This window comes from Sus scrofa, chromosome 1, assembly GCF_054392235.1.
Source record: "Sus scrofa isolate SSC_HxYL_T2T_F1_AM1 chromosome 1, Sscrofa_HxYL_maternal_Yorkshire_Landrace_v2.0, whole genome shotgun sequence".
In the NCBI taxonomy this organism is placed as follows: domain Eukaryota; kingdom Metazoa; phylum Chordata; class Mammalia; order Artiodactyla; family Suidae; genus Sus; species Sus scrofa.
Genome location: NC_139383.1, coordinates 35,172,446 through 35,199,601, shown reverse-complemented (window position 1 = coordinate 35,199,601; position 27,156 = coordinate 35,172,446). Strand labels below are relative to the sequence as shown.

Genomic DNA, 27,156 nt, shown 5'->3' with positions numbered 1-27,156 from the left:
CTTGTGATTACACTGAGTCCACCTGGAAACTCAGAATACTCTCCTCAAGATCCTTAACTTCATACATCTACATACCTACATATGTAAGGTAACATATTTATATGATATGGGGATTAGAACATGGACATCTTTGGAGGGACCATTATTCAGCCTAGCACAGAGCCCCAAATCAAGAAATTACTATGGTTACACTAAATTCTAAAATTCCCCTTGATAAACAACTGGCATCCTCAATAACTACTAAATAAAATATCTAGATTGGCCTTTAATCACATTAAAGAAACGATTACCACAGTAGATCTCTGGTAACTGTACTGCCTCAGTTGACTTGAAGATGGGGGTTAAACATTAGCAATCAAACTAGTGATTCTAGAAAGGAAGTGAGGAATATGTGCAGTATATTGAAAAAAGTATGAGGAATTAGTTTCCGGTTTTACACCATCAACAGTCTCTTCTTCTTTGGAAAAATCAAATCAATGAACATCAGATTTCTTGTCCATAAAGTGAAGGCATGCGTTCAACTAGAGGTTCTAAACTTTCAGCATAAAATCATTTTGTAAAAGAAACACTAAGTGGAATTTAAGTATTTTATTATTTTAAGTTTTATAAGTTCAAATTTACTTACCAATATCAGTTCCATTACTTCTTATAAAGCCAACCAGTGAAAAAATAAGTGCTGTTCAGTGGTAGACTTGAACTCGGGAGTTGAGTTCAAGTGAGTGGTAGCTACAGTATTTTAGGAACAGACTTATTTTAATATTCTCCTGGTTGCATATTATCAATATATGCAATCACAAGTGATACTCTCGTTTTAGATACTCACTTAGCCATTTCAAAATACACGTAAGAAAAGAAGGACAATTTTATTTTTATGTATTTTTTTCAGAATAAACTCAATGGTAAAACTTGAGGAATATTTGTTAGTATTCTGCATATAACAAGTTCGTGTATGTAAGCATTATTTTTGATTTTAAAAAGTCTATTACAAAAATAGAATTAATTCTCTTGGAATTCCTAAAATGTCTATAAAATAAACTAGAAATATTTTCTTAATAAATTGATAAAATAATAAATCCAGAAATAAATATAATAAATAAATTTCAATTGGCTTCATAAAATAGATTAAAAATCACTAGCCAGAAATTTCCTTTCAGTAACTTTGCTATTTGTGAAAACTCCTCATTACTTTCGCCAGAATACTTAGATTGAGGTACAGACTTACATCATATACACAATTTTTATTGTATTCTTTCTAGTCTTTAGTTTTTCTCAGATCTTCACATATGTCATGAGTTGAACTAAAGCTTCTCAAAGTCAAGGCTTTCTACATCATTTGTTCCCTCTATTGACAGTAATATAAATACTCTCTACCCAGTAAGGGAAGAAGTGAGGGAATTTAACTACTTTTAAAACCTATTCTCCTCATGAAGAAAAAGGGTACAAATTAATGTAAGAAATAATGAAATTAATAACTCAGGCAAAACTTCTTTCTACATTCGAAGAGTATAAGTAGATGGGATGGAAGCACAAACTGACTGGAATACCAAGAGGGCAAACTTTTTATTCATTAATTTTTTTTTCTATAGAAAATTAAAAAGAAAACAAACACTTCAAATTATTTCTAAAGTATGTCAATACAATTAATATGTGGTAAAATGACAGGACAATTGATAGATATTCAGGGCAGTGAGAAGTGGAATAATTCTGCACAAGAACAATATTCATTCATTCCAAAGAGACTGACTGCATTTATATTAAATATCAGCCAGGGACTTTACATATAAACAGATGTCACCCCTACCTTCATAAACCTTACAGTCCAGAAGGTTCTTCATCCTAAGAAGTGTCTGAATAATATATAATTTGGAGAATCATTAGCCTTTGAATTCTCTGTGGAAATATTATACTTTTATTCTTCTGTAGTTTTTCAAAAGCAAAGAGATATTTTAGTTTTGCACATAAGTTGAAAAATCTACTAGCTGTTAATTTACTACACTAATTAAGTTACTAAATTTTCTCTACATTAAAAAAAAAAGAATTTACAATGATAAGGCCTTTAACAAAGTACCAGGAAATATTGGTATCTAAGTGGTTAGTTTCAAGCCATGAACCACTAGTTTAAGCTTTATTAAAACTGTACTTGTTCCCTGCTTGGTTTCACTTAGATACAGTTTCATTTTCCTTAGGCTATAGTCTATTACTAATATACTTTCCTGTAATTCCCTCCCTCCTGAGCTCAAGAAAAAGGAAACCCCAAATCAGATTAATTTTTGAAAACTAGTACATAGATACAATAGGCAGGAAGAATGATGCACCTTTTTCTCCCTTGGAGGAGAAAAAGGAGTGTGAGTACCAGCAAAAGTACTTAGACATTCAGAGGAAGAATGACAACGTTATTCTCACTGATTACAATTTTTCAGAAGAGCTGGCAGCTTCTTCAAAGCTAATTCTATCCTAGAGACCAAGAAAAGCCCCACCCCTTTCCAGAATTTCTTAATAGCCAGACTACAGTATCGCAGTTAACCCTAGTTTCCATAAAGTTAAAAAGCGGTATAAAGGGATCTAAAAATTTCTTCCTGATGCCCTACCATTTCTTTCAACATGTAGCTGGCAAAATATAAAGCATCTTAGTACAATTTAAATTAAGAGTATGAATTTTAGAGCCTAAAACCCAATTAAATGTTTGTTTTTTCTTCAGACCTCACTGGTGCTTTCAAATCCCCTTTCACTGCAATTACAAAGGATGCAGCACAAGAGTGCAATTTAAGAGCCAAGATTGTCAAGATGAGTACTCAAGTTCAAGTTTATGTGTGATAAATAGGATGGGAATGAACTCAGCAAAACACACCTATACATGATACAACCAAACAGAACTTCTATGGTATTACTGTAACTTTGTGGCCGGCTAAGTGTTCTTTTTCTTCTCATGCTTGTTATTTTGAATGCCTGATCACTTAAAAAGGCACTTTTATCCATCTGCACACTCAGAAAAAGGGGGCACCAATGAAGAAATTTGACAAAAGCAGCTTAAGACAAAATTAAAACTGTAAAGAAAATGCTTTTTTAAAAATGATTCTTTCTCTAATAACTAGGGAATAGATAGGAAAGGAGGGAAGAAAGAATAAATAAAATATTATTCATGTTTGTATGTTTTATCCTTTATATTGGATAAAATATTCCATGCACACCTACTCTTTTGTGACACGTTAATCTTTCTTAATAACTGGAAGACATGTTTAAAATGCATGCCAGCTCCAAAGTCAAGATATTTTTGAGGGTTTGGCAACAACCTATATCATCATCGTTTAATATAAGTAATACTCTGAATTAATAATCATCTGATTTAGACCATTCTCAGGATGGGAATACACAAAAGAATTAAATCAACACCTTTCACAATCACAGGCCAATTCTGGGTTTATCTAAAGAATAAATAAGCTGATGGAGTTCCCGTCGTGGCGCAGTGGTTAACGAATCTGACGAGGAACCATGAGGTTGTGGGTTCGATCCCTGCCCTTGCTCAGTGGGTTAAGGATCCGGTGTTGCCGTGAGCTGTGGTGTAGGTCGAAGACGCGGCTCGGATCCCGTGTTGCTGTGGCTCTGGTGTAGGCCGGCAGCTACAGCTCCAATTAGACCCCTAGTCTGGGAACCCCCATATGCTGCAGGAGCGGCCCTAGAAAAGGCAAAAAGACAAAAAAAAAAAAAAAAAAAAAAAAAAAAGAATAAATAAGCTGATATTAGATGAATGGATAAATGAAGATATGCATGCCTCAGCATTTGGAATTCTCTTCTTTCCATGACTTCTAGGGAACCACGTGAGTTCCTCCTTTCCAGCTATCTCTGGGACCCAGTGAGGGTAAATCCTACCAAAGCACCTATGCCAAGGTAGCAAATGATTCCCAGTTTTCTAGATTAACACTTAACAGGAGATGCCCTATTTTCCAACACCAACGATTAGGTTCTATGGACTTCAAGTACTTTTTTCCAGTCACTTCATGAAACAATTGGTTCTTTACACCTCATCTTGGAACCAAACCACTATTTTTCATTATTATTCCTAAGGAAAAAAAAAATCTAACATCAGTTCAGACATTATCTGCTGCAGGTAACAGATTACTCACCAGAAATGGTTTTCATAATGAGGGCACTTATTTTTTTCACACATAAATATCTGGAGTTAAGGAGTTCCAGCAATGGGTAGCTCAGCTCAGAGTTGTTAGGCCTCTGAGTTGGCTTATTTATTTTCTTTGACATTCTCCTCTTTTTAGCCAGTTTGGCTTTCAACACTCACACTCACACAACAAAATGCCCAAGATAAGAAGGCTGGGGTGGGACTGTCTTTGCCATCACTCTGTCTAAATGTCAGGAAGGAAAAACGTTCTTAGAAGACCTGAGAGAAGAAACATCCTCAGATCCCCCTGACCCAAAATGGGTAACATACACAACCTTAAGCCAATCTCTACACAGGTACATGCGATCTGTTTAGATCAATATTTTTTCAAAGTGTGGTCACCTGAGCAATAGTATCAGCCACAGCAGGAAACCTATGAGAAATACACATTCTTGGGCCCTTCTCCATGCCCACTGATTCAGAAAATCTGGAGTTGAGGCCAATAATCTGTTCTAACAAGCCCTCCAAGTGATTCAAGACTCAAGTCAGAGTTTGAATTAAACTACTTAAGACTAATCTGATTTACTTGCTGAGTCTGAGCCCACCATCCCTGAGCAGATGAGGGTGCTCTCTCCTCTAGGACTTTGCAGTGTTCCCTTGACCTTGAATGCTTATTTCCTTCATATCACCAGTGTGTCTTTCTCTGATAACTGTATATAAAATACCAATGCCCTAGACAACATTCCAGCCACCCCATCCCCATTTACTGCTTTATTTCTCTGCAAAGAATTTATCACCATCTGACAGATCACATATGTATTTTTCTCTGCTCTGTTTCCCTCTACTGGAATTTAAGTTCATAGAAGCAAGGGCTTTCTTCTATATTTTTTCACTGCTCTATCCCCAGGGTCTAGAACATTGTTTGGTATTTAACAGGCATTACATAAATGCTGAATACATGACTGGCATATTGATATCCAAATGAAATTGGAAAAAGTCAAGAAATGGTTAATGGGTAGACAAACAATAGTTTGCCAAAGTAAACACTTTAGAAATGGAGATTTGGAATATAGTCCATTCGTGACTTGAAAAATTAAGTATTAAAAGAGCTGTATTTCACTAACTTAGGAAAACTCTTTTTTGCCTTAAATGCTATATTTTAAAAGTTACTTATATTACATACTTTTCTGTTCTGTCAAATTTGACAGCTTTTATTGGAAATGGACAGATTTGACCAACATAGAAATCTCCATCAAAATTAAAATTTTAAGTAACCATTTTTCTTCTTAAAAAAAGAAATTCATATGAAGGAAAACGGAACACAATCAAAACAGCTTCAAAATGTAAGCTACATACATAAACAGATTATATATTGTACTTTCAATCTCATATACTATTGGTCTTGTTTCTTAGTTCTATTCTAGGTAAATTATTTGTTATCTTGATTGCTTATCAATGCTTGTTTGTTTATAGAATAATTTTATGTAATAAGTGTGTGGTTCCATAAATGATTATTTATATATTGAGAACACTTTAGATGATATTATATGCTATATACTACTGAGCAAGGTAAAATGAAAATTCAATTGAAATGAATCTCGTTAGTTTAATATGGAAGAGGATATTTCCGGATAAATACTTTTGAAAATCCGTCAAGTAATTTTATTATGATTTATATAACATTTTCATTATTTAAATCTCCCCGTTAAAATATCACTCACTGAAATTATTTACTTTAGAAGAAAATAAAGTTCTTGTTACATGTATGTGTAACTGGGTCACCATGCTGTATAGTAGAAAAAAAAATGGCTCAATGGTTAATGAATCCGACTAGGAACCATGAGGTTGTGGGTTTGATCCCTGGCCTCGCTCAGTGGGTTAAGGATCCCGCATTGCTGTGCCTCTGGCGTAGGCCGGCAGCTACAGCTCTGATTGGACCCCTAGCCTGGGAACCTCCATATGTGGTGGGTGCAGCCCTAGAAAATACAAATATATATATATATATATATATATATATAATTTTAAAAAATAAAATAAAAAAATCATGGACTTGGAGAATAGACTTTTGGTTGCCAAGGGGGAGCGGGAGGGAGTGGGATGGATTGGGAGTTTGGGGTTAACAGATGCGGACTATTGCCTTCAGAATGGATTAGCAATGAGACCCTGCTGTGTAGCACTGGGAACTATGTCTAGTCACTTATTATGGAGCATGATAATGTGAGAAAAAATGTATACATGTATGTGTAGCTGGGTCACCATGCTGTACAGTAGAAAAAAAAATAATGGGGAAATATATATATATATATATAAAATAAGTAAAATTAAAAAAAGAAAAGAAAGTTCTTGAGGTATAAATTCCTTATGGCACCATGGCACAAGATTCTTAGCTGATAAATTACAAATAATTGTGTATGTGCATATATACCAATTTAAAGCAGTGTTTAAAATGATATGTAAAAAGGCAGAAAGCAAATTGTTACCAAACAGCCTAAAAGAGTGTTCTTTCAGTGGTCAGAGAGACCTGTGCTTATGGATGCTGAGCCTGCAAGTTGCACAGTACTCCTCACTGGACAAGTGACTTTTCAGTGTTGTCCCCTTTTCTTGATGTACCACCTTTCCTGATGTTTATTCTCTGTTTTTGCTTTTTCAAAGATAAAAGTGGACTAAATTCCCTTTTTGTACATTTGAAATTCTGGTTTGGGATATGCTATTGTATAAATCATGTGACTTTCATAATTTCCAGTATAATTTAGATAAACCTTTCCACTCCACTTCTGAAATGTATCTTCTCAATGACTTCTTAACCTAAATGTGAGTTAGGGAGCAGGACCACTGACCTCAACTACAATGAACCTAACACTCAGAACACTTTGTCTCATAATATATATCTATATCACTATTTATTTTAGACATTATGAGGTGATTATTTGCTTCATATTTTTTTAACAGTCAACATCGATATTCTTTTTATGTGTTGGCTGCAACCAGGTGTGACTTCCAAGAAGGCAGGAAACAAATACTCTGTTACATTTGAATTTTTTTAGAATAAGTTTCACAAGTCAAAATATTTACAAAATGATCATGGTATTCTAGTGTGTAGACTAGTCGATCTTGGCTTTTAAATTCTTTCACATTTGCCACAAGAATTTTTAGTACCCTAAATCAGAACAGTACACACATTTTAAGTATGTAGTTTAATAGTGTTTTGCCTATGTATACTATACACCTATGAAATATTGAACCATTCCTTACCCAGAAGTTTCTTTCATCCCTTCATAGTCAATATGATTCTGTCATTTAGTCAGTGAATCTTTAAAATGCTCTGCCAGAGAGGAGTTCCCACTGTGGTACAGCGGGTTAAGGATCTGACCATAGTGGCTCTGGGTGCTGTGGAGGTGTGGGTTCGATCCCAGGCCCAGGGAAGTGGGTTAAGGATCCAGTGTTGCTGCAGCTGTGGTGGCGATTTGATCCCTGGCCTACAAAATTCCATATGCCATGGCACGGCCAAAAAAAAAAAAAAAAATGCTCTGCCAGAAAAATTTCTGTTTTCATATTGAAAAATTTTATAGTAAAGCTGACCATACTTGTAAGGTGTCAGTTTAAAGTGCAGTTGGGCAGTAATATGATTTTACCTTAATGGTGTGGTTTTTTTCCTACACAGAAAAAAAATGCTAAATGTTCAGAGAAAATATTGCATTAGATCTGGATAGAAACATTTAAGCAAAAACAAAATAAAAAACTCTTACTTTTCCCCCCGGGTAATCTCTGTTATGAAAACTTAATTTTGTCCTTATTTTTCTTTCTTTCATTTTTGTGTAATGCAAATTATATTCTTCTGAAATAAGGTACAAAATGATTATAATAATTATGATGATGATAAAATAGCAGTTAACTCTTAACTGATACTTAAATACACTATTTAAGTATTTCATATATATAAACAATTTTCATTTTCACAGTAATAGTAATATTCTTATTTTTAGAATGAGCAGTTAAATATTTTGCTCAACTTTAAAAAACCCAGATAGTCCAGTGCCAGATTTTTTTTACTCATTAAACTGCACTGTCCAGCTGAGATCCAGAAGCATAGCAGGGCTAGATTTTAAGCAAAGGAGAAACTACCACAAATGGACCCTATCTTACTACCTCTGAGTATCTGGCAAATATTCTATGTCACATGGTAAATCTGATTTCCATAATCTCAACTCTTCTGCAGTCAAAATATTATATTTGTTATCATACTTTTATTTGTATTGAGCAAGGGACAAAATGACACCTAAGCTCATATAAATGCAAATAATTAAATAACCAGATAAGAAAAATTTACATTTTAGAATCATTTATAGCTATCTTTTTTTTTGGTTCCATAAATTTTAGGATTATTTATAGTTATATATATTTTTTTTTTACAGCATGACCATATCTAAGAACTTTCTGGAGGCTGATGTGAGACCACTTTACATTTCTGGCTCTATTTTAAATCTGGAAAAACACAGTTCCTAAATGTCTTCTGCTACTACCTTCTAAAAATTTCAACTTTAACTCCTGATTCATAAGCTAAGTTTTTAAAATAAAATAAATGCCTATATGTGTTCATATATATTGTCTCTTTTCCTTCATTTAGGATTGTTTACTTTTAAAAATATCCCAAGGAATCTTAGTATTCGAATTGAAAAAGTGTGCATTTTTTTTCTCTCCTGTGAAGCTTTTTTATTACTTCTCATGAGTCAAGGGAAAAGTCTTCTGTTATTGCCTTTACAAATCATGAGTATAAAACAAATGCTTAATTGAGCAGATTGATGATGAGATGGAGAAAAATGATGAGAGGAAAGACGCCAGCACAAACAGAATATGGCCATTCATTTTTACTCCAAATGAATCAACTACTGCTCATGAATGGGGGCCTAATACTAAATTCTGGCAGCAAACCACCCAGAACACCAACCCTCTGCGGAGCTCCACGTCTGCGTGCAGACAGCTTTTTCTCATTTCTCTTGCTAGGATATACCAAATAGCTCTCTCTCCCTTGTTGGCACAGTCAAGTAACTTTTTTTTTTGGGGGGGAAGAGTTTAATGTTTATTCACATGGGTTTTTCAGAACAATTGCATTATTTGCAACTCGTATCTCCTTTGTCAAGTATTCCCTGAAGTAGTAGCGTAATGTCATATTGATGAAGACAGTACAATAACAAATTTGTGTTGGTGGAAACTGAGGGCTCTGGGGCTGTAGATGGTTTTGATTATCAATGCAAGATTATAAACATAGTGTAGATAGGAGACTTTCTCCCCCTCCGAACTCTAGATACTTATTCAAAAATGAAAACGTTTTCTCTTAAAGAAACAAAATCACAACGACAATATGTGACGTCAGGAGGAACAGCTCTGGCTATGAGCTATCAGAGATCTAATTTCTTGGTACAGTTGGATTAAAAAAATTGTTTTGTTTTTTTTTTTTAAAGTAAAGCATCTTCAAACTGTACTAGTGATATTGAACCATCTCCAGACCTATACTCTTACTTAATGCCTAGACTAGCTCAGTCTTACATTTGACCGTCCTCAACAGAAAATAACAGCAGTTTTTTAAACAAGGAATTTGCTATTTTGAGCTGATATTGCTGAGCTTTTCCTAATACATTGGCTGATGAGCAGCATGAGACCTTTTAGACATTAAATAGCAGAAACAAGCCCTTCTAAGGTTTATCTAAATCCATCCTATTCTCAAAACAAGATTCCACAAGTCACGTACTAGAGGATGGAAAGTAGCACCCCATTACATGTTAAAGATGCCCAACTGAGTCAGAGAACTTGGCTGGCAGTTTAACTGGGCCCTACTACAAATACTCTGTAATAGAAGTGCCACATTTAATTATCCCTAAAAGAGGGAACAAAGCTCTTTCATTTTAAAAAGTTGGTGAATTAAAAAAAAAATGGGGGGAAAAAAGCAAACCTCTTACCTTTGGTAGCAATTCGCACACACTGGGTTTTAGTTTCCTGAGGGAATTGAAAGAAAGAAAATAATCAGTTATATTGTTTCCTATTTTATAAACAACAGCCATTATTGAAATCAATCTAGGACTATAAAATAGGTTTGTAATGAAGAGAATCTCTGTACTAATGAGACTATTTTTATATATGTTCCCAGAAGTTTTTTAAAAAATCTAAAATAACTTTAAAAATTTTTAGTATTTTCTACATATCTAGGTATCTGTGGTTCTACTTGCAATGAAACAGACTATCTGGTCTTGGACAAGCAATATGGCCTTCTATTTGTATTTTATACATTTTGAAGGATAAGAAAGAGCCATCACGGCTCAGCAGAAATGAATCTGACTAGCATTCATGAGGATGCAGGTTCGATTCCTGGCCTCACTCAGTGGGTTAAGGATTAGGCATTATTGTGAGCTGTGGTGTAGGTCGAAGTTGTGGCTCGGATCCCAAGTTGCTGTGGCTCTGGATAGGCTGGTGGCTACAGCTCCTATTAGATCCCCAGCCTGGGAACTTCCATATGCTGCAGGTGTGGCCCTAAAAAGACAAAAAGAGAAAAAAAAAAAGAAAAGACAAAAAAATGTATTTGCAAAGCTAATACAACTCAGGCCCAAACATAAATTTCATTTTCATTGCAAAGCTGTAGGCTCAGACCAAAACTGAACATTACATAATTTCACTTGCATTCAGGCACCACTAAAGAGCTAAATGATAGAAGTTAGAAAGATCACCAAAAAATTGCATCACAGTTGCAGTATATTTTATCTGTCCCCTTTCCCTTTTTAATTTAGTTTTTAGAGATTAAATGTTTTTTGATGGGATTATTTTCCTCCTCTTGCTTGACAGATGGGATCTAGGAAATAGAAGTAGAAATGGGAAAGGACAAGACATTTCGGAGCTTAAAAAATCTGTTCTTTTTGTTTTTAAGTGTTGGTTGGTACTAGGGGGTGGAACACACTTCCAAGTCTGCACATCATTCCCCCAGGACATAGTTCGTTTCATTTTACATCTTTGAACATACTAGAGAATGGAAAAGATGTTAAAGACAGTGAACAAAACAGGGGCTATTTGTTTTCAAGACGTTATTTGTAACTTCATCTTGAGTAGTTCTATAGATTAATAAACGAAGGCTTTATATAATTTTCTCTTAAGCATGTATTATTTTTAAATTAAGCAAAAATAAAGCACTGAGAGGGAAATTAGTAATTAAAACGAAAGTCTGTATTTCTGGAGTTCTTGTTGTGGCTCAGCAGAAACGAACCCAACTAGTATCCATGAGGACATGGATTTGATCCCTGGCCTCGCTCAGAGGGTTAAGGATCCGACATTGCCGTGAGCTGTAGTGTAGGCAGCAGATGTGGCTCAGATCCTATGTTGCTGTGGCTGTGGCATTAGGCCGGCAGCTGCAGCTCCAATTCGACCCTAGCCTAGCAACTTCCATATGCCACAGATCCAGCCTTAAAAAGCAAAAAAAAAAAAAAAAAAAAAAAAAGAGAGAGAAGGAAGGAAGGAGAGGGATGGGGAGAGGGAAGAAAAGAAGGAAGAAAGAAAATCTGTTCTTGTATTACTTGTGACCTGAAGCCTGTTTCACACTCCCATAAAGGCTCAAAGGGATTTTGATTTCCTAAAAGAAATTGCTGGTAACTCTATCAGGATTACCAGGCGCTGCTGGTAGAAGCCATGCCAATTTTAAAGCTTTTTGCCAAGATTACTTGAAATATATGGTTGCTACTCTGTACTGTGATTAATCCACATGCAGATATATTAACAATTAGAAGACAAAATTCATAGCAAGGCTTCTAAAGAATACCAGAGAAAATTCTTTATAAGTAACAGTCATTCATTAACACACTCATACCATACACCAAGTAACAAAAGTTAATTTGGAATCTCTCACCTCTCTAAAGATGAAAACTCAAACATAGAGCTACGTTACTTTATACCCAGAATGGACTAAAGCTTCCATGGCTGTTTCATTTTTGAGTGGCCCCATCATGGCAGTGGTTTGGAATGACGTGTGCAAGAGAAGTGGGCAGCCAACTTGCCTCTAAAGACTCCCCCTTATGTAAAAATAAACTAGAAGATGAGAAGAGCATTTTTAGCCATGAGCAGCCTCTAGCTTTGAAGCATCTTAGATGATGCTGTGGCATTTTTCTTTTCCATATACTGTAAGCCAATCATACAGGTAAGCATAAAGATAAAGCTTTCATTCAAAAGCAATCAGGCAATACCCTAAGTTCTCATAGCCCCTTACAGAAATGTTATATCTTCCAATGAAACTATTCCAAGATATAAAAGGACTGCTGCAACTGGATATCACATATTTCACATCATCTCCCAGGTACCCACTGCAGGGACTCAATTACCCAAACCCAGCAATGTCCTATTTAGCTACAAGTACATAAAAATGTCATTCTTCCACTGAACATTAAATTGTAGAAGGTTTCTATTTTTTTTTTCTATCCCTCCCTGCAAAATAAATAAATAAATAAACAAAGCATGTTTTAGGAAAGAAAATCTTTCAAGAGAACAGCATGAGACATGAAAGGCCAGATTATTTCCCCACATATGGAACCACTGGTAGTTTCTCACTTCCTGTTGTGTTCCCCTCTTCAATATTCATTTGGGATCTGTGGCAGTGTTCAGAAACAACTGTGTCCAAAATGGGAAAAGGAGGGGCAATCAGGGAAACGGAAGACAGGCTTCTCCAACAGCACAGCACCCCGCCATCGCCAGGCAGCCTTCTGTTTAGGTTCTGTCAGATATACCACAGGCGCCCTATTACCTTGTAATCAGAGGATTGTTACTCGTTATTTACTATTTGGCTTGTACCCCCCGAAAAGTCTACAAGGGTTCATTAGCCTGCTGTGGAACACGCATTCTGTTTATCCTGCAGTAAATTTAATCTTCTCAAGTGTGCCACCACTGAGCAAAGAAGACAGAACAATGGCCCGTGTTTGCTGGGACTGGAGTCCCGGCAGCAGCATACCCACCTTTGCAAATCATTTTACTAACAATTGCTCTTGTGGGCTTTCCTGAAGTGGGCTCAAGGAGAAGCAGTTACTAGGAAACAGGAATCCTGGCCGATGTAACTGGCATTGAGCCGCAGCCCTACATACAGTAGGCCCAAAACTGTGCATGCTGCTGGGAACAGAAACAACACCCCCTACACACTGATTTTTTTTTCTTTCTTTCTTTTTCCCCCTGACAAATGTTACTGAGTATTTATAACATTCGACTGCAGCTTTTGCTCAGGGCAGTGAAAAAGCAAAATCTTGGAGGGAGCTCACCTTCTCCACACTACTCATCGCCTGGAAATAGATGTTGTATCCTTTGCGTGGAGCCAAAGGGGGGTTCCAAAAGCCCTGATAGGTCCTGTTATCGCCCACTGTGAATGGGGCAGGTTCGGGAAGATTCCCTGGGGGTAGTTCCGCAGCGAAGTAGTACGGCGCCCCCCCGCTCATGGCATTTTGGTACGTGACAGGAACCTGGTAGCATTCCATGGCCCCGGCTTCCCTCTTGGTTCGGTGAGGGTGCAGTTCCTCTACAACAATCTGATAGGCACTTTTGGGAAAAAAAGAAAAAAAAAAAATCACACATTTAGAGATTCTAGACCCTGAGATTTCTCAAAAAGGGAACAGGGTATTTCATAGCAACACGCAGCATTCCAGTCTTTAAAGCCAGTCTAAACCGCCTGACTTCAGATTTTCAAGCTATTGCAACAAAATAGAATTTCACATGGATTCTGCTTCTCCCTAACCCCAAGGTAATTCCTAAGGCCCTGATAAAAAAGTAAGAAAAAAATCACCATAGAACTCTCCACATTTTCAAATGTGGAGAGAGGAGCCACCCTGGTAAGAAACCTGACATTAACCAGAGACACATCATAGATTAAGTTCTCTGGGTGATATTTTTAAATGTTTAAAGCTAACATTTTCCTCTGAAATGATAGTGCAGGAGGCCCAGCTCCAAGGCCCAACAGAATGACTGCCTCGGGGCTGGGCTTGCAGCGCCAGTTTGTGGTTGTCATCGCATTAGAGACAGAATGTGCTGACAGGCTTCTCCACCTCTTGACCTTGCCATGGCATCAACACTGGCTCTGAGCGACGCAGATCTAAAGCACAAGTGACATGCCGCAATTTGGGCACAGATGGACAGAAATCTGTCCTCGCCACCGAAATAGACTGTCTCCTTCTTCTAGAGTTGTTAATAATAAAATGTTACAAATTGTAGAAACAGATGGCATTTGGCCTATTAAAGCTCAAACCTAAGCCTTCCAATACCTTTCTTAAAAGACTTAAAACTTTTTTTTTCTTTTTTAGTAGCTAGAATTTTACAGAGGAGAGAGAAAAATAATGAAACTTTACAATAAAGATCTGCCTGATCACTAATTAAGTTTTTAATCTATTTCTGAAACTGGTATATTAATAATATTCTTTCTTTGTAGGACATTCTTTAGGTAAACTTTTTTAAAGTAATGTACACCTGAGAAAATTAACATTTAAGTTATGTATATTATATATATAATGAACTTCAAAGAAATATGTTTTTAAATTCTTGACAGGAGGAGAAAACGCATTGTGGCCGCATATAAACTGAATGTAAATAAGCTGTGGAGTTCCTGTTGTGGTTCAGCGGTAATGAACCTGACTAGTATTCATGAGGACACAGGTTTGATCCCTGGCCCCTCTAGGTGGGTTAAGGCTCCAGTAGGCGTGGCCCTAAAAAAATAAATAAAAGCTGTGTATAGGGCTGTGTGTTTGAATCTTGAATTTCCAGGCAAATATGCTCATTTATATAGAGAAAACAGCTGCTATTCAATGCATCTCCAGCAGCAACAGAATATTTTTTTTAACTTCTATAAAAATAGAGGAGAGAGATTGAATTTGCATTTGAGACAATTAAACATTAAATTTTATACTGGTTTAGAATCTAGTATAAAAGTCTAACTTAATATATACTCTGTTATACCTGAAAACAGAAAACTTGAATAGATTGAAAGGAGCTTTATAAATTAAATATTTCCTTTTCTTCGTAATTAAGTTCTTATTTTCTATTAAAATATTGCTATGAAATTAGTAGATTGGTATCCATCTCTTTCCCTTTAGAAATAAGACAGAAATTATACTAATGTCAGAAATTAAGATTTGGGCAAGTAACTAAGGCATATTTCTATATCATTTGAAATTATATGTACTGTATCATTCTCTACACCTCTGCCAAGTTGGGTCTCTAAGCTCCTAGGAATGCTATTGACAAGATATATGCTCTCTGAGGGTCTGTAGAGCAGACACTTGTCAATTTTAAAATACAGGAAATACACAAGTATAGCCCTTGGAGAGAGAGAAAAAAAGTGAGATCATAGCTGACATACGCTATATTAAGCAAACCTAGTTTTTTCTTTTTCTGGTTATTTTCAATCTAGAATCCATATTTGTATGTTATATATGTGCACATCCTGTGGTTACATACATGTATGTAGATAAACTTGTACATGTCACACTCCCCCAAATAAATCTAACCTTATATTCTCACTCTAATGGGCAATAATGCTCATTACTCATTCCCTGTTAATCATTTAACCTAATCATTAAAAAGAAATTCTTTGTTATTATCCCATATTTCTAGAAAAATCCAGACTATCTAGCGAACATTCAGTCTTAACTAATTCTATTAAATTGACATAGGCTGTACATTGCAAATTAAGGAACTTCACATAAGACAGCTTGTCTCTTCAGATCTATTGAGAGCAACGCAAACTGCCCACGTTAGAGAAGAATAAAGGAAGAAAAGGTACAATCTGCTCTCGGGGAAAGATCTCATCAAAGTTGAGATGGTGTCCCAAACAAAAATTTACAGAGTTCATTTTAAAAAGAAATTATCTTATCTTCATTGCTCAATTTGTCTGGGCAGGATGTTCTTTAACCACATATTCCTCATTTTTCTAGAGTTGTTTTTTCCCTGCTACTTTCTTATTTATCAATACAAATTAATTAAAGGGCAGAAAGTAAGGAATGAGAAATCAAATTAGAAGTGCTTTGAATGATTACATGAAATGCGCCTGTGCTCTTTCATCCTTCTGGTGTCTAATTACCTAATGGTACTTAACTCTAGCTTGATCTAAATATTATTTGAGTTCAGTCTCTAGCAATTTAACATATTCCTAAGGCACCTGAATGGTTTTATTTCACATTTCCCTATTCCTTTTAATTAAATTTTTAAAATATTTCTATAATTAAGTTAAAATCAATATACTAGCATCATGAATCTTTACTCAACACTCAAAATATGATATCTTTGTTGAAAACTAAAAATGACTTCACCATACTATGACTTAATTTGACTGAACAGTGGTAATATGGTCACTTTAAATTTTTTAGGAGGCGAAATGATGAGTTCTCATCATACGATTTCCCTTCAGTTATAAGACTGTTAGAAAATACACACAAGGATTTTTCCATTAGCTCAAAGCAATTACATGATAGACATGGTAGATATTCTTTCTGAGCTAATGCTTAAAAATGTTGGAGATGACCTCAAATTACCTATAACAGCCTGCCACGGACTTTTTTGACCCATTATTAAGGAAACCCTTCTGTGAATCAAGTTTGCGTTTTAGTCTGTACGACTTCTTGGTGATGGCAAATAACAAATTACACAATTGTATACTTCCTCATTTTTTATTTAAAATGTTTCCTTAAAGCTTCAGGAGAAATGCCCTAAGGCCAATGTTTTGCACTTCCTCTTATCAGCAGACTTCCCAAGATCTCACCAGCCACCATTGCTCTACTGCCTCAATGCCAACATTTTGATAATTAAGAGTAAAGGTTTAATTACCACCATGTCCTGCTTTCCCTCTCTTCACTTCTTAACTCCTTCAACATACAAGCCAGGAATCTCATGACTTCTCTATTTCTGTAAGAACTACCAGTTTCTGAATCAACAAAGCTCAAGATGCTGGCATTAACTTTAAAAATTTTTATTTTTAACCTTGTTCTATATCCCTTGTAATATCCCTTTATTTTTTTTTTCATCCCCACTGCTCCATCATTAGGGAAGTATTTATAACTTTATGTTCATATCACCGGTCTAGTTTTCTTGCCTCCAGTTTTTCCTTCATGAAATCTAGGCACCTACCTATCTATCTATTCATTCCATAAATTATTTTTTTAGTATTCTCTAGATATCACCAAATGTTCATAGAGAATGCAACAGAGAATCTTTTTGAGCACTGCTGATATTTTCCTAAAACACCGCTTTTGGCCTAACCGCTCTTCTCCAACATCCCACTTTGTCAAAATTATTTTGTGATGCTCTCCCCATGTCAAAAATCTATGCTCATTACACTGAGGTTTACATCTTACCACATCCATATATCTCCATTCTTGCCCTACCTCCTAATATATATTTTCCATTTCAAACTTGTATGACTATTGTTACCTAAACATCCCAGGCATACTGTCAAAGAGTTTCCACCGTTCTCCTTTCCCAGCTTTTCTACTTTTGCCAAGAAGCCTTCTCAGACTAATTCACTCAGGAATTACTGTCTTCTAAAGCCTATGGAGGTGATTTCTTGAGGTGGAGATAACTGAAGGATGGAGTACGAGTACAACTTAGAGTCACGTGGGATGCCTTTTCAATGCAGTCCTTAATCTACCCACAAATCATAATGCCACAAATGTACTGACATGAACCATGAGCAGTATCCCTCAGGAAATCTGGAGTGGAAAAAAGGCCAAGAACCACTGTCTTACAATATTTACTGCTTTTATCATTAGCATGCTACATTACAAATATCATCTGGTATTATACTACTATATATACAGTAGTATACGCATAATATGTAATATCTATTATATATATAATAGCCCTGTTGTTGTTTTTGTTTTGTTTTGTTTTTGTTTTTTTAAGGGCCGCATCTTTTATGGAAATTCCCAGGCTACAGGTTGAATCAGGGCTTCAGCTGCTGGTCTACAGCACAGCCACAGCAACATGGGATCCAAGCTGCATCTGTGACCTACACCACAGCTCACGGCAAAGCTGGATCCTTAACCTATTGAGTGAGGTCAGGGATCGAACCCTCATCCTCATGGATACTAGTTGGATTCATTTCCACTGCACCACAATGGGAGCTCCAGCTTTGTTCTACTTTTAAGTTCTGAGGTTATAATCATGGACATAGTAGGAATAGTCTCTTTTCTCATGAAGCTTACATTGTACAAGGGAAATATAAATAAAACAAATAAATGTTTAAACACACACAGGTGAAGAAGGGATAAGTGCTCTAAAGAAAAAATACATCAGGACAGGGCAGATGGAATGAGAGGAATGAAGAGTTCTATTTTATAAGCAGTGGTCAAGAAAGTCCTATGTGCCCTTTAAGCAGAAACCTGAAGGAAGGGAAGGTTTCAGCTGTGCGGAGGCTTATATTAGTTACCTCCTACTGCACAACAAATCACCACCAAACTCAGTGGCTCAAAACAACAAACATTTATTATCGCAGTTTCTGTGGCTCGGGAATTTGGGAGTGGCTCAGCTAGATGTTCTGACTCAGAGTTTCTCGAGGTCACAATCCAGTTGTTGGCTGAGGCTGCAGTCCTCTAAAGGCTGGAAAGAAGATTCAACACAAAGGGCACATCTCATGGTTTCTGTTAGAAGGAAAATTCTACCTACTATGATTCTGTTGAATAAACATGAAAAGAGCATCTATTTGATTTTACTTGGACCATATGACCTGTGTCCCATACAATGGGGCAAAAGGATTATTTCTATCTTTGTTTAAATTTCAAAGCATTTTTATCCAGAATCCAGGTAAATTCTGTTTCATGACAGGGGTTAGAAAAAAATCAGGTGTTACCATCTGATCTCTTTAAATTTCTGGGATGAAATGGAATAGTCTCCAGATGGATGAGGATAGGGGTCCTAATATTTCAAATTGTGTATATGTGCCAACTGACTCAGGGAATAACTCCAACATACAAGGTTTGAAACTCCAACTAAACTGAGTTCTATGCTCTGATCTGTACTTTTGTTAAATGGTCACTGAGCATCAAACAATTTCTTTTCCTAATAGAACTAAGGAAGAAATGATGGTGTTGACTGCATTTCATGACTATATCCTAATTACCTAACTAAAAATATATGGTACATAATATTTTAAAATGCAAAATTAGTTTTACCTGCAAAGTAAACATTTAGTTGTATTCTAGAATGGGTAGCTTCCTGCCAGCTTAAAATAGGTAGAACTTACATTTGGAAAATCTGTCATAAAACGCACATTCATTTACTACACCTTACAATAAACTGAGTTTCCCACTGAGGAATGCTCCTCTTTATTTTTGCAATATTCTGCTGCTATTTTCACTCTTTGAAAACAGCTACACTGGGCCAATCTTTTAATACATGGGACATTCTACGCATTCTAATTTATAGTTATATCAAGTCTGGTTAGAATTTCAATTCATTTAAGAAGACTATAAAATGTTTTAGAAAAGAAGAAAAGATATTATGCGTTCTAGGGAACTGATTCCAAATGGGGGTAATATTCACTTTAAATCATAGTAATGATTGTCAAATTGAGGACAGTTATAAGGATAGCTCTTGAAAAATTGGTAAGGGGATTCAAAGGTCTGGTTAAGTCAGGCAGCAACTTGCAACCTTTAGAATGAGTATATATTCAAAAACTAATTCTGTCAAAGAACCACACTTGCCAGAACTGCACTGCACATGTTTTACATTAGCGTAAAACACAGTTTAATGAATACTGAAGAACAAAGTGGTTGGTGATACTGAGCGCTGCATTTATTTAGAACAGGATTTTTCACTGGAGTGTACCTTATTTATTCTCTGTACATCATGACACCTTAGAAAGAAAGCTTGGTTAAAATATTGGTAAGACAGGAAAACACATCAAAATATTGTATATTAATATATAATAATTTATAACACACAAAATTACTCATTCCAAAGAGAGAGCAAGCCTTTCGTTTGATGTGGGATAGCAATCAAATAAAATAATACAAATATTTGCTGTTATTTATAAACCTCAAAAAACATCCACCACTGTCTTGAATTCTTAGATGACTTTTTGCTCTGCTACCGCTTCTAGAATAAAAGCTACCATCATCTCCAACCCAAAGTCTCCATTCCATCAAATTCCTCTTCTCACCAAGCTTTATATATCCTACACATGTAAAACCCTGTATGGGAGGCGTAGCGCCACCTGCATATCCACTGTCTTAGTGTAGTCCAGTAGCTCTTCTCATGGGGACCATTCTGCCTTCAGTTTGGTTTACCCCCAGTTCATCCTCTATATTTCTATCAGAGTGCTCTTTCTAAGAATGTACAATTGCTCAAGATAATTTCCACTTAAAATCCTTCTGTGGCCACTTTCAGTTTCTAGACGGGCACTGAACATCCTCTGGCTCTGGCCCCTCATTTCTCTAACCTTGGCTCCTGTTGTTTCTCCCACACACACATGCTTCTCAATGACCTGAACTACCTGCAGTTCTGGAATGCACTACATAGTGTCACATATTCAAACCTTCCCTTTGAAATCATATGAAAGGCTCAATGTCCTTTCTCTTCTGAGCAACCTCTCCCCTCTCTCCAAAGTAACCCTGGGCTAAGCTCATTTCTACTTCTCCTTCAAAACGCAGCTCCAGCACCAGGTTTTCTAGCTTCTGTCACTTCACTTATTGTACTGCCCTGTTATTATTCATTGATTTATGAGACTACCACTTCCACTCGAGGGTACATATTAAATCGCCTTATGTGATTTCTATTTCAAGTATCCAGCTCAGTTTCTGGCACATATGGAATGTTATGAAATCAATAAGTTTATACAGAAACCATTGGTAATTTTAATTTTCTTAGTAAAACTAAACTGCACTAAATGTATAAATTCTATGTAACAAGGATTTCCTATGTGCTATAGCAGAGGCTTTGGAAATTGCAATCTGTTTGATATTAGGAAGATCAGAGGAGAACGATTTCTATTTCTACTGGAGTTGGGATGAATCGATGGTAAAATGCAGTCTGACAGAAGCTAGTAATACTGTAAAGTAGGGAAAGATAGAACCTAGTATTTAGGGTCTGTGAGAGCAGACAAAGCTAACAGATGGATGCTCTGAGGGGGTTTAGCTACATGGTAAACAGGTCTGGCTTTTATCCAGAGGGGAGTAGACGGACCACAGACAAAGTGGAATGGCAACATGCATTAGCACAGAAGGGATTCTGATAGACTGACATAAAGATATTGGATAGAAAGTCAAACAGTTTCAAGAATCTGAAGGAAGTGATGAGAATCCAATCAAAGATTTGAAGTACCAGACCATAAATACAGTGCTATGAACACTGATGACATCAAATTGGGTCCTTATTTCTAAAGAAATTTGAGCACTGGACAAGATGAGCCTCAAGGTCAGGCTCCAGTTATTGGCAGCAATATCAAAGGTAGGAATGTGGTCAGAGAAAAGAAGACAAGACTACGTAAGTGAAGGATTCAAACAATCAAAAGAGGCAGGGCTCATCTGAAGCCTAATTGCCTGACTAGACCAGTCTGGTCCTGCCACCTGGCCCCCACTATGGGTGAGCCCAGAAAGCCAGGCAGGTCATCAATCAAAAACAAAAGATGGACAAGTTGGGATTAGGATATCAGTTGGAAAACAGATTTTATTTTCTTAGGAGTAGCATTCTTTTAAAATGCTTTTTATTTGTTTATAATCTCATTTATTTCTTCTAGTATTCTTACAAATTAGAAATTTTGTGGTAATTGTAAATAAAATCAAAGAAGACTTTAGATTTAAAAACATGTTAGCGATAATATACTCACTTATTCAACAAAGTTCATGAACACCAACAATGAGCAAAGGATTTACAAGGCTGCAGACCCCTCTGTCCATGACAAATCTGGGTAAAGGTCTATGTTTTGTAACAATCTTTTTATATTTGATTTACAATGTTTAATACAGTGCCTAGCACAAAATACATGGTCAGTTAACGTTTGCGTAATGAATGGATTTAATTAATAAAGAGTGTAAGTTACATTATGTAGCATTATTGTGCCATAATAATAAACTGCATGTGCAACTAACATTAAGTGAGGCTGAGTTCACTCAAATATCTAACTCTTAAAAGATAAATGCAAGTACCAGGTAGCTCATTTAAACAACAATAGCTGAAGTGAACAACTACAAAGTAAATTTTATCACAGGTAGGAACATGTGAATGAGCTTGATTATTTGTCAATAGGAAAAACGTTGCATGCAGCTATTTCCTCTTTTGGATCAGCAATCAGACTCACTCACAGATCACTGATTCATGAATAGAACTATATACTTTTCATTTTCAAATAGCCAGTGCTTCACAAGTATTTGTATTACAAGTATATTTAGTCATCTCCTTTTCTCTGGTGCAGTAGTACTGTGATTTTTAGCCAGACATGACATGAGTTTCCTTTATGGATTCAAGTTCTTTTATCAAGTTTTTTAAATTAAAAATATTTCATTTCCAGTCATATAGGATTATTTAAATAGTTAATATGTCCTCATAAGGTCAAATGTATTCATTTAATGCATATAGAACAAAGATTAACTTTATTTTAATTAATGTATAAACAATGTGGGATGACTCAATTATGAAATACCTACACTGATTTCTGTGCCTTAATTTATTTCTCAACAGAAGTATGAAAACCAAAGTAACCACAAAATCTATAGGTTTCAAATGGAAGTTTGCTTAAGCTTTGGATAGTTATCTAGTTACAAATGCACAGGAATTAAAACTGTTAGAATAATTTGACTCAATCCCTGAAAATAAATGGCTTATAATTTCTGCAAGATGAGGATAATGTGGGAGATTTTAATATTGGAGAGATAAAGTAAATGGCAAATTGAATTTTAATATTTACTATGGAATTCCTGATAAGCAGTAATTTAGGAATTAACAGGTCACATAAGCTGCCTTCACTTTAACTATTCTCCTTTTATTTCCTCAAAGCTTCCTATTTTTCAATCACTCATATGAAATTATTCATAACAGATTTAATGCATTGGACAGGAGTTATTTTCTCATTCCATTTCTGACAAATACCTTCAAAGTCATATACCACAGATACCAACAGAGGGAAGGAAATGAAATGGGACTAGAGGAAAAAAAATCAAAGAGCAAAGCTCTTAAATCAAACAGTGCAGAGAGGTGAATGGTTCCGTTCATGAATATCTCAAAATCTCCTTAGAATTTTACTCTTAAAAGTCTCTCTAGAGGTTTGACCAAACTAAAAACAAAAACAAAGGAAAAATTAAAACCAGTCTGATAGTAATTGTCAAATGAATGACTCTTAAAAGATGAACCACTATATTGGCTGCTGAGCAATTATAGAAAAGATCTCTCCTACTGGCTGTTTTTCCCTTTGACGATTATTTTCCCCCCTCTTACCTGATAGGTGCACCTTTAGCCTGTGCGGGTCTCAACAATACAGTTATTGTGGTAGCAGTTTCATTGAGAGAGGCATCAACTCCTTCATAGTCAGGTAAAGTTGGAGCTGATAAATGATTTATGAGGAAAACAAGTTTTAGTCAATGGACAGGAATATATCATAGTTCAAGAAAATGATCCTGACTGAGGGAAAAAAATCATTTTAATACTTAATATCTAAACTGTACCTTAACATATGCCACCTAATGTTAATTTTGTGAATCTAAAGCAGTAGAAGATATGAAGCCAAGATTTGCTGTTGAAATTTAAATTATAATCTGGCAACTTGTGAAACACACTCTGAAAAATTTCTGAAGTTCTAACTTTTAGTTTCCCAAGACCTTGAAAGCAGCATGGATGGGATGGGACGAAGGTGATAACAGCTTAGGCTATGGGGTGTTGAGGTTATGAGATTGCACATGGAGATGTGGAGACAGAAAAGGCAGGAGCTAAGGTAAAAGGCAGAAGAAGCACCTGCCTGGGGGAGGTGGTGATGCTTTGTGATCTAATGGTGGTGGAATGACCCAGCATTGGTCTGGACCACTTTCACCACTGTGGTCCCAATAGAAACAAATCTGGGAAGCATGGTGAATAAGAATGAAAACTTCAGCTACTATTCACCATGAATTAGTGCATTGGTTGCCAGATTCTTGAAAAGAAGAAACTAAGACATTTTCAGACTATTTGATAGGGTTTAAGGGTGAAGGGGCTTCCTAATCTTGAACTGAGTGAACTGCCTCAAACAGCTTTTGATTATTTCCATGTAGAAAGATGTTTAAGGGAGTATACGACCAGTGAAATGTGTGCATTATCAGAAAAAGTGAGAACAAACTGCATCTAATAAAAAATTTAAAGTATTTCATTCATTCATTCATTGAACATTTACTGATTACTTATTATGTGTCAAATTTTATGAGAAGTGCTATGAATATAAAAACAAATGAAGTGTGGTCTCTGACATTTGTAGAATTAAAAGTAGGGATTCACATTTATTCAGAGAGAGAGTCTTATAAACAACAACAATAAAAATTATAGCAAAATTTAAGTAACCAAAGAGGGGATAGTTAATTAGCCAGTGCAGTGATTCTCAAACTAGTGACATCAGAAGCACCTGGAGGGCTTCTTAAAGCACAGATTGCTGCCCCTCTCCTCTACAGTTTCTGATTCAGTAGGTCTGGGGAGGGGCCTGATTATGTACATTTTCACATCATATTGGTGCTGTTGATCCAGGGACCACACTTATCTAAATTCCCAGTGTCGGGAATTGGGAAGATGCAACCCAGAAGAATTCAGGGTTTAGGCAATGCTTGAGCTGAATGCTTAAAAAAAAGAGTAAAACCTCATCAGAAAGAGAATGCATGGAATAATATGCCAGAAATAGGAAACAGGTTATTTGAAGATATCATTACCTAAAAGGACTCAGTGTATTCTAACAGCAACAAGCAGTTTTCTATGCCTGGAACTTTGGATTCATGGGTGGGAGTGGGGAGGATGGGAGGAGCCATAAAATGAAGGGCCACAAATGCATGTTTGGATTTCATCATATTGGATATAATATATCAGATTTTGAAAAAAATCGAGAAAGAAATATATACTGTACAAAGATCAAGAGAAAAGGCATTGAAGCAAGTTTAAGTCTAAAGGCAAGAATATTGCTTAGAAAGATACTTCAATGATTGGTTTAAAATGTGGTCCAGATGGAAAGGAAGAAACAGTGACATAATCAAGAGTGAAATTTTCTCAGAGTTATTTGGGAAATAGAAGCAACAGATATTGAACATGTGTAATACATATATGTGTATGACTATATATGTGTATATTATCTATCATATGTGTATTATACATACACACAAATCATACTGTCAAGCGTAATGCCTCCAAAAACTTGATTTATCTTTTATTTAAATTGCTTTTAAAATGACGAGGAACAGAATTATTGGACTCAAGAAATAAATAACAATAGATTACCTTAAACTCAGTGTATATGTGATTCTCTAGCTTATGCTGTTACAACCCAATTCTGTTTGCACTTTATTCATTTACATACCTGAGATATTGGTAGTCACATTGATGGCTGTGGCTGGCCCAAAGCCTTTAACTGTGCTGGCTCTTATGAAAAACTGGTAGGTGGTTCCAGGATGGAGATGCATGAAGACATGGTGTGTACTGTTCCATAAATTTGATACAGTCTGGGGAGGTCCAGCCACTGGAACTGCAGGATCAAATGACCTTATGCTGCTGTAACTGACCTGTTTTAAAAAATATATTTCCTGTTACACATCCAATATATGTCATAATGCATTCTAAATAAACCCTCTCTAAATAAGGTATCAGTCAAGGGAATCTGTGTGGAATGAATCATATTTTTTCACTTCTTTTCCTTCTAATTTTGATAGGGTTTTTCACCATCTTTCTGTATCTATTGTCTGCTATCTAACTATCTGTCTATCTATCTACCTACAGATAAAATTAGAGCTATATCTGATGATCAATAAACATCTATTTAATTCCATCAAAAGATAAATACACTTCAATATGAATATATACAGTATTATGATCACACACAATATAATGCATATAAAACAGAAAGTCACACTAAAATTGAATCAAGAAGAAATAGGTAATTTCAACAGACCAAGCATTAGTAGTGAAATAAAAACCTGTAATTAAAAAAATTCCCTGCAAACAAAAGTCCAGGACCAGATAGATTCAATGGGGAATTGTATAAAACATACAAAGAAGAACTGATAACAATCCTTCTCAAACTCTTCCAAAAGACCAAAGAGGAGGGAACACTCCCAAAGTCCTTCTATGAACCCATAATTACCCCAATACCAAAACCAGACAAAGACACTACCAAAAATAAAATTATAGCCTAATATATTTGATAAAGATAGATGCAAAACTTCTTAACAAAATATTATCAAAAATCCAACAAACACATAAGAAACATCATATTCCATAATCAACTTAGATTAATCCCAGGGTCACAAGGATGATTCAACATATGCAAATCAATGTGATGCACCACAACAAAAGAAAAGATAAAAACCATATGACCATCTCAATAAATATAGGAAAATCATTTGATAAAACTCAATATCCATTCACAATACAAACTCGTACCAAAGTGGGTACAAAAGGAACATATTTCAACATAATAAAAGCTATTTATTACAAACCCAGAGCCAACAAAATACTCAATGGTGAAAAGCTGAAAGATTTTCAGCTAAAATCTGGAACAAGGATGACCACTCTCACCACTTTCCTTCAGTACAGTATTGGAAGTCCTCGCCATAGAAATCAGACAAGAAAAAGAAATAAAAGGTATTGAAACTGGAAGAAAAGAGGTAAAATTGTCATTATATGCAGACGACCTGATATTCCATATAGAAAACCCTAAAGACTCCACACAAAAACTACTAGAATTGATCAACGAATTCAGCAATGTAGCAGAATACAAGATTAACATACAGAAATCTGCTACATTTCTTTATGCTAACAATGAAATATCAGAAAGGGAAAGTAAAATTTTAAAAAATCCCTTTTAAAATTGCATCAAAAAAATTAAAACACTTAGGAAT

At 35.6% G+C, this 27,156-nt stretch overlaps 1 protein-coding gene across 43 annotated transcripts in view; it reads right to left on the bottom strand.

Moving 5' to 3' along the window:
- The window catches only part of PTPRK (protein tyrosine phosphatase receptor type K), a 560,031-nt gene that overhangs the window by 91,247 nt on the left and 441,628 nt on the right, over nt 1-27,156 (bottom strand). For all 43 annotated transcript variants that reach the window (XR_014803891.1, XM_084956833.1, XM_084956839.1 and 40 more), the window contains exons 10-13: nt 25,620-25,821; nt 23,534-23,639; nt 13,387-13,660; nt 10,066-10,102 (exon numbers count right to left, since the gene is read on the bottom strand). Coding sequence is in view for 42 of the 43 variants with exons in the window: in XM_084956833.1 (XP_084812959.1) it covers nt 10,066-10,102; nt 13,387-13,660; nt 23,534-23,639; nt 25,620-25,821 (619 nt within the window). In the remaining variant the exon portion in view is untranslated. The remainder of the gene's footprint in view (nt 1-10,065; nt 10,103-13,386; nt 13,661-23,533; nt 23,640-25,619; nt 25,822-27,156) is intronic.